The 7,438-nt window shown below is 59.4% G+C and overlaps 1 protein-coding gene across 1 annotated transcript; it reads right to left on the bottom strand.

Moving 5' to 3' along the window:
- Nucleotides 1-681: 681 nt before the first annotated feature.
- GP9 (glycoprotein IX platelet) lies at nucleotides 682-2,798 on the bottom strand. Its single transcript, XM_070360529.1, has one exon. It carries the CDS (start codon nucleotides 1,754-1,756, stop codon nucleotides 1,214-1,216), a length of 543 nt encoding a protein of 180 aa, XP_070216630.1. The 5' UTR covers nucleotides 1,757-2,798; the 3' UTR covers nucleotides 682-1,213.
- Between the last annotated feature and the right edge of the window lie 4,640 nt (nucleotides 2,799-7,438).

The following is a 7,438-nucleotide window of genomic DNA, read 5'->3' as shown; positions in this document are numbered from 1 at the left end:
TTAATGGAGAAGTGTGTGAGAAGACACAGACCGCCTCTTCCCAACTGCAATCTCTTCCTTTGTTTATAAAGGAGCAGGTGGGGTCCTGTCCCCCCCCCCCACCCTAGGGGCTGCAGGAGAGGAAGTGGGGCAGAGGGCTGGCAAGTGTCCCAGCTGCCAGCCACCCCCCCAGAAGAGGCGGTCTGCGGTCTGGGCTCAAGGAGGACCTGGGGACGGTGGGGTTTGTATTCACAGGAGGAGGGCAGGCAGGCCAGGGACCCACGAGCCAGAGCGGTGGGTCCCTGTCCCAGAAGCAGGGCGGGATTGACCCCAAGGACACAGGCCCCAGCTGGCTCGGAGCTGGAGGAAGCTCCTAATTCATATTGAATTCAGTTACTTCTCCGGGAAAGGCGGCGGGGCTGGGGCCTCAGGGACCCCTGAGCCTGCATGGGACTGGGGGCTGGGGAGGGCCTGAGCCCAAGGATGCTGTTGCATTTGGAAATTTTTCTCATTGCCTATTTATGAATATAAGAATCTTTATAGCAAATCTATTTTTTAAAACATGGGAACAAGTTGCCTTTATGGAGACTTAGCAGAGCCAGAGTGTACACATTCCTAAACCAGTAAACATTTCTCTAACGCGCCATCCGCACCCAGACTGGTTGTCTTGCTTGAAGCTTGGAGATGGCCACAGCAGTCACACGCCCAGAGCCCCCCAGCGGGCCTCCGAGCCCACACGAGGCCCCTGCTGGCCAGAGGGCATGGCTGCCCAGCCACACTGCCCCTGCCTGCCCTGGGTCCCCTCTGAGACAGACACTGGGGGCCACACCGGCCTCCACTCCGACCCCACGTCTGCCTGGGCTGGTTCATGACCTTGGACGACGCACCCTCATCAGAGCCCTGGTTTCCTCAGACGGGGGACACGTGCTTCAAGCATCCATCCCAGGCTGTGGGCTGTGACGTGGCCAGTGTGGGGCATGGGTGCCAGCAGCCAGGAGGGCATGGGGACCGGGCTGGGACCAGGGAAAGGGCCCTGGGGTGTCCAGAGACGGTGGGGTTGGGGGTAGTTTGGAGGGCGGGAGGTGGAGGTGGACCCAGCCATTTTACTAGGAACTTGGGGGATAGGGAAGCCCGGATCAGCGTCTGAACACAGAGATGCGGGTTTCTGGGATGCTAAGAGGGAAGCACCTCCGAGCCTGCATAAGGGCTGGCTGGGCGGCGAGTTTCTTCTGAGCTACCGGGGGCTGGCCCGGGGCACCGGGATGGTGCACAGCAGGCTCACCAGGAGAGCCAGGCCCAGCGCGGCCACGACGACCAGCGCCGCGTCCCACCAGGACCCTGGGCCAGCCCAGGACTCGCGCAGGGTCCAGCCGCAGCCGCCCAGCTCCGAGCCGCTGAGCTGGGCGGGCGTGCGGTCCGCGGCGTGGGCGGGGCCGGCGCAGCGCAGGCGCAGCAGCTGCTCGGGCGCGCGGTCCTCCAGCCAGAGGCGCAGGTAGACGAGGCCGCAGTCGCAGCGCCACGGGTTGTGCGCCAGATCCAGGGCCTGCAGCTGCGGCAGGTGGTCGAAGGCGCCGGGGGGCACGCTCTGCAGGCTGTTGTTGGTCAGCAGGAGCTCGCGCGTGGGGGCCGGCAGGGCGGGGAGCACCTCGAGCCCGCGGCCGCGGCAGTCCACCTGCAGCCCCATGGTGTCCAGCGCACGGCAGGCGCACGCGGCCGGGCAGTCCTCGGAGGCCTCGGCGGCCGCCCAGAACAACAGCAGCGCCACCCACGCGGGCATCGGGCGGGAGGGCTGCGGGGACAGTGGCAGTGAGGTCCCCGCGGCCTGCCCCCGCCCCGGCCCGACTGGACAGGGGACCGCTCACCTCCTCTGAAGCCTCCGCTTTCTCCTCCGTGAAATGGGTGGTGGGGACGTGGCCGAGAAGCTCCCTGGACGCAGCCCGGCTGGCTCTCCCCAGATGCTCAGGAGGCTGGAGGGTGAAGGTGGCTACTGCGAGGGGGGCGAGGAGTGGACTCAGTCCCTTCCTGGGAGGGGTGGGCCCGCCTGCCCCCTGCCAGAGACACCAGCCCCTGCTCAGGGCCGGGGGCAGCAGGTGCCAGCTGAATGACAGCAGGCCAGGTCAGGGTCTCTCCCCAACACCCTGCACACCTAAGCTTGGGTCTGGCAGATGGCGTGCACACCACCGACCACCCCTTGGCCCATGAATTCAAACCCCTCTGCCTGGTTCCCAGCAGAGTGAACTTTCTCGGGGTCCTTGGTATGCAGAGCAGCTGGCTGAGGTTGTTTGGTTGGGGGGTAGGATGGGGAAGGGGACCCAGACCAGGCTCCATCTGGAAAGCCCTAGATCGAGACTCAGGCTTGCAGTTGGGAAAGAGGCCCAGAGAGGGAGACTGCCTTCTCCAGGGCTGCCCAGCACTGTCAGACACCAGGCTTGCACTCGGTTCTTAGAAACCCCAGTCCTCTGCCCGGCTCACTGCCCCTCCAGGACTTGGTGGAGGCTACCTCCCCTTCCGAAGGTGGGCTCCCACCAGGGCTGGCCTGTGGCAGGCTTCCAAGGAATGTCTGTTTAATAAACCAATGAGTCTTGACTCAACCAAGCACCCGGTATCTCAGAGGGAATGCCTGCCCGTGCCTCTGCCTGCTCCCGCCCCACCCGCCAGGAGGGGCAGAGGTTGGACTCGCCACAGGCCGCCTCTCTCTGCCAGGCCTGGACCCGGAGCCCCCGAACCCCAGGAGGGGCCCACACAGTGGGAGGTGGTGCTGGGTGATGAGGGCCACTTACCTGACTGGCCTGCCTTCAGGGTGCCCCTTCTGTGGTCTGAACTGTCTTGGCCGAAGCCACGGTGGCTGGCCACGCTGTGTGAAGCAGCTGACGGTGACCCCTGCCTCAGTGGGAGGAAGGAAATGGTGAAAATAGCCTGGCTTATCCCTGTGTGCAGCCCCTGGAGGGCCTCTCTGCAGAGGCAGCGGCCCTCGGGGTTCCAGGAACTTGTGCACAGAACCGCAGGTCAACCCGTTTATCGGAGGGTGCAGTGTATCCCGGGGCTTCCCTGGTGGCTCAGCTGGTAAAGAATCCGCCTGCAATGTGGGAGACCTGGATTTGATCCCTGTGTTGGGAAGATCCCCTGGAGGAGAGCATGGCAGCCCACTCCAGTGTTCTTGCCTGGAGAATCCCCACGGGCAGAGGAGCCTGGTGGGCTACAGTCCACGGGGTCGCAGAGTTGGACACGACTGAGCGACTGAGCACAGCAAGCACACTAGTACCCACACTGGACTGCAGGCCCTCCACGAGCCTCAGTCCCGAGCGCAGGAGGACCAGGAAGGTTGGGAAGGCTTCCTGGGGGAGGCTGCCTTGCATTTTCACATCTTTCAAGATTTTGCAAGCATGCTTAGTCATTCGGGCGTGTCTGACTCTTTGCAACCTCAAGGATTATAGCCCGCCAGGCTCCTCTGTCCATCTCCTACATTGGCTGGCAGATTCTTTACCACTGAGCCACCTTAATGCTTTCTGATCCTTCTTTTTAACAAAGAGCTGCATCAGCCTCGAGCTAAAAGCAAAGACCTTAGTTGTGTGTGCAGTATATCTATTTCTATAGGACATTTGACTCAGGGGAGTGACTGCAGCTTCCCATCTATGTTAGTGGTATAAAGTTCTCTTTAAAAGAAACATGTAATTAGCCTCCAATTAAAATAAATAAATTTATATTCAAAAAAAGAAAAAGAAACACATATCTTTAATTCAATTTTATTTTTAACATTATAAAGTATGAATTAAAATCAAGCTGAAATATTACAATTATAAAATCAAAATAATAATATATGCCTTTTATTATGTTGGAGAAAGGCATGGCAAGCCACTCTGGTGTTCTTGCCTGGAGAATTCCATGGACAGAGGATCCTGGTGAGCTACAGTCCATGGGGTCACAAAGAGTCAAACATGACGGGGTGACTAACACACGCTTTATCGTGTTATACAAATGTCAGCAGTATGAAATATCAAGTTAGTACAGGATTTGCAGAGATGGGAAAACACATACCCGTGGCGGTGGGGAGCAGAGGCGTAACCCCTTGGGTACAGAAATGCTTGGGAACGGGTGGAAGGGGTTCTGGCAACCAGAGGGATGCAGGAGAGACGCCCAGAGGGGGGCTGCTGGGAGGGGCACCTCTGGCCATGCCCATGGTCATGGTCAGCGTCAGCCACGGCGAAGCTGAGAATCGGGTCTGTAGCCCCCGGTCGGGGGGTGCCATTCTAAACCCTCTCAAACTCAGATAGTTGGGGCTCGAAAGGAACACTGAGGCCCAGAGCAGCCAGGCTGCCAGCCGAGGGGCCACTGGACTGCAAGCAGGAGTCACCCGGCCAGGAGGCAGGGAGCCACACCCCCTGCAGCCGATCCTGTTCTCAAAGCAGGTGACGTGGCACCAAGGCCGCGGGCAGAGGTCAAGGGCAAAGGCGGGCGCACTTGACCCCACCGCCCCCAGACCCACAGGAGCGTCCCTCCCATGCGGGGGGCGTGGGGGGGGCGGGTGTGCGTCCTGACCTGACCCCCCTGGTCAGGCCCACGCTTTCTCCTCTCGTGCCTCTGAGGTTTCCTTCTTATCTCAACACGGATGGCTTAAAAAATGACAGAAATAAATCGTTTTTGTTGTGGAAAAACCGGACTCTGCGATGAGCAGGAAGATGATAAACGTGGTCCTCAACCCCAATAGCCATCAAGACCGCCTTTCCTTTCCTTCCTGAGTGTAGTCTCACCCACACAGGGCTGGACGGGGCCCTCGTCTTTCATTCGGGGATCCCAGACGTGAAGGGCCCCCGGCCACCCGTATCTCCCCACAACAGGCCTCTGTGGGCTCTGGGCGGGGGCGCCCCTGGGCTTCCTGAGGGGGCTCCCTCTTCCAGAGCTGCCTGGGTGGCCGGCCCGGCTGACCACAGGCTTTTCCTGGGGGGAGACAGGGGCCTTCTGCTCCCTGACCCGTCAGGCTCCCTGCCAGGTCCCCCGCCTGTGCCCACAGAGGCCCCTCTCGGGCTCCTTCCATCTGTGAACGTGCTCATGCCCGCTTTGTCCTGTAAAATCCCCGTGTGTGTGTGTGAGTACATGTGTGTGAGTGCATGCGTGTGTGCACGCGTGTATGTGAGTGTGTGTGCATGCATGTATGAATGCATGTGTGCGCACGTGTGTGCATGTGTGTTTATGTGAGTGTGTTGTGTGTTTATGTGTGCATGTGCGTGTGTGTGAGTGTGAGTGCGTGCGTGTGCATGTGAGTGTGTGTGTGAGTGTGTGTGCGTGAGTGCATGTGTGTGCATGTGTGTGAGGGGGTGTGTGTGTGTGTATGTGTGTGTGCATGCACCGGCCCTGCTACTGCACAAGGGGTTCCTGCTCCTGGAGGAATTCCTAGGGTGGCCCGCACCAGCCCGAAGCCCGACCTGGGGAACCCACTGCGACCTCAGGGCTGGGCCTGTGCTGGGTTCACCAACAGCTGACCCTGCAAGAGCCAGGTGCCCAGGGGCCCGAGGTGCCGCAAATTGCTGTCGCCCCCACCTTCATAGGGCTTCGTGACAGCAGAGAAGAAAACCTGAGCTCTGAACCCAGCCCCTTTCACGGGTTCACGGTCACGGCTCCTGCCCCCTGCCCCCTTCTCCCGACCCTCCCCATAGATGGCAGATGCCTAAAAGCAGCCCTTCTGGAAAGCCCGCCCCGCCCACAACTGCCTACACGTGCTGCGCTCTTCCTGCCTCTTCCACCAGGACACACCCTGCGGGACCTCAAATCATGTTCACGTTTTGTCTGCAACTTAGACAACATATTAAAAAGCAGAGACATTACTGTGCCAACAAAGGTCTGTCTAGTCAAAGCTATGGTTTTTCCAGTAGTCATGGATGGATGTGAGAGTTGGACTATAAAGAAAGCTGAGCGCTGAAGAATGGATGCTTTTGAACTGTGGTGTTGGAGAAGACTCTTGAGAGTCCCTTGGACTGCAAGGAGATCCAACCAGTCCATCCTAAAGGAATTCAGTTCTGAATATTCACTGGATGGACTGATGTTGAAGCTGGAATTCCACCTTTGGCCATCTGATGCGAAGAGCTGACTCATTGGAAAAGACCCTGATGCTGGGAAAGACTGAAGGTGCGAGGAGAAGGGGACAACAGATGATGAGATGGCTGGATGGCATCAATGACTCCATGGAGATGAGTTTGGGTAAACTCCAGGAGTTGATGGACAGGGAGGCCTGGTGTGCTGCAGTCCATGGGGTCGCAAAGCGTTGGACACGACTGAGCGACTGAACTGAACTGAACTGAACTGATGAAATGTCTCCTTTCAGGCAGACAGGAACTTCTGAAGGGCAGGGACTCCATGCTTTAATGCTGTTAAGACACAGCTGCGCCTGCACGGCGCAGGTGCAAGAAGCGTCTGTAAGGTTTGCAGACCACCTCTCCTCCCGCTCCAGTCAGTCCGCTTCTCTCTGGACCGCCGTCTCCCAGGCGCCCACTTCTGCCTCTGGCGACAAAGGTCTGACCGCCTCCTCGAGTCTTCAGGTTAAAACCAGGTCCCCCTCTGCAGCACGCCATCACCAGCTTGTGGCCACCGGCAGGTCGGCCTCAGCCCCTCTGCCCGCCGCACGCCTCTCTCCTCCTGTGCCCTCCATCCCAGGGCAGGGCCTCTTCCAGGAAGCCCTCCTGGAACGACTCCCACTGCCAGCAGACCGAGGCACCGTGGTCTGCCGTGCGTCTGCCCCCTCACCCCCCAGGGTAAGTGTCCTGGGCACTGTTCACAGAGCAGGCGCGGCTGAAACGAGCAGGGCTGTTAGGTGGCTTCAAACCTGGTGGGAGAGCCTTTATGTTTTCACTGCTTCGTAAGGCAGGCTGCGGAGGAAGCCCTTTATCTTGAGGCCAGGACCCTGCATTATCCCCTGGAGCAGCTTTCCTTCTCCTCTCCAGAGATCAAGACGCTGTGACCCCCAGCTTCTCCGCTCTCACTTTTAGCCTGTGTACCCCACCCCAGAAGCCCTCCTAGAGTCCCAGGGCAATCTTCACCTAAGCCCATTGCACCTGTAACCTGTGCCCACGGATTCGCTGGAACCCTGGCGCGTCCTCAGGCCGCCAGAAACCGTAACAGGGGTCCCCCGAGTTGTTTGGCAGGAACCTGGAGTCAGGGACTCCATGGACATGAGTTTGGGTAAACTCGGGGAGTTGGTGATGAACAGGGAGGCCTGGCGCGCTGCATTCCATGGGGTCGCAGAGAGTCGGACACGACTGAGCCACTGAACTGGAGTCGGCTAAGGCTGGTTGGGACCTTAGACCCTCCAACAGGGCTTGCCTGAAGGTCCGCTCAGTGGCCTTTGACATCAGAGGCCCCCAAACCCCGTCCTCCGAAGATGCTAACTACGCCTGAAGAAGCCTGGAGCGAAGTCTTGTCTCCAATCCCAGTTCTCTCCTCCGCGTCTCTGGCTTCAGCGGGTGAATCC

This window comes from Bos mutus, chromosome 22 (assembly GCF_027580195.1).
Source record: "Bos mutus isolate GX-2022 chromosome 22, NWIPB_WYAK_1.1, whole genome shotgun sequence".
Classification (NCBI taxonomy): Eukaryota; Metazoa; Chordata; class Mammalia; order Artiodactyla; family Bovidae; genus Bos; species Bos mutus.
This window is presented reverse-complemented; position numbering and strand designations above follow the sequence as displayed.

What these genes read in the sequence shown, in the direction of transcription:
- GP9 (XM_070360529.1), bottom strand. Translation starts at nt 1,756, where the DNA reads ATGCCCGCGTGGGTGGCGCTGCTGTTGTTCTGGGCGGCCGCCGAGGCC.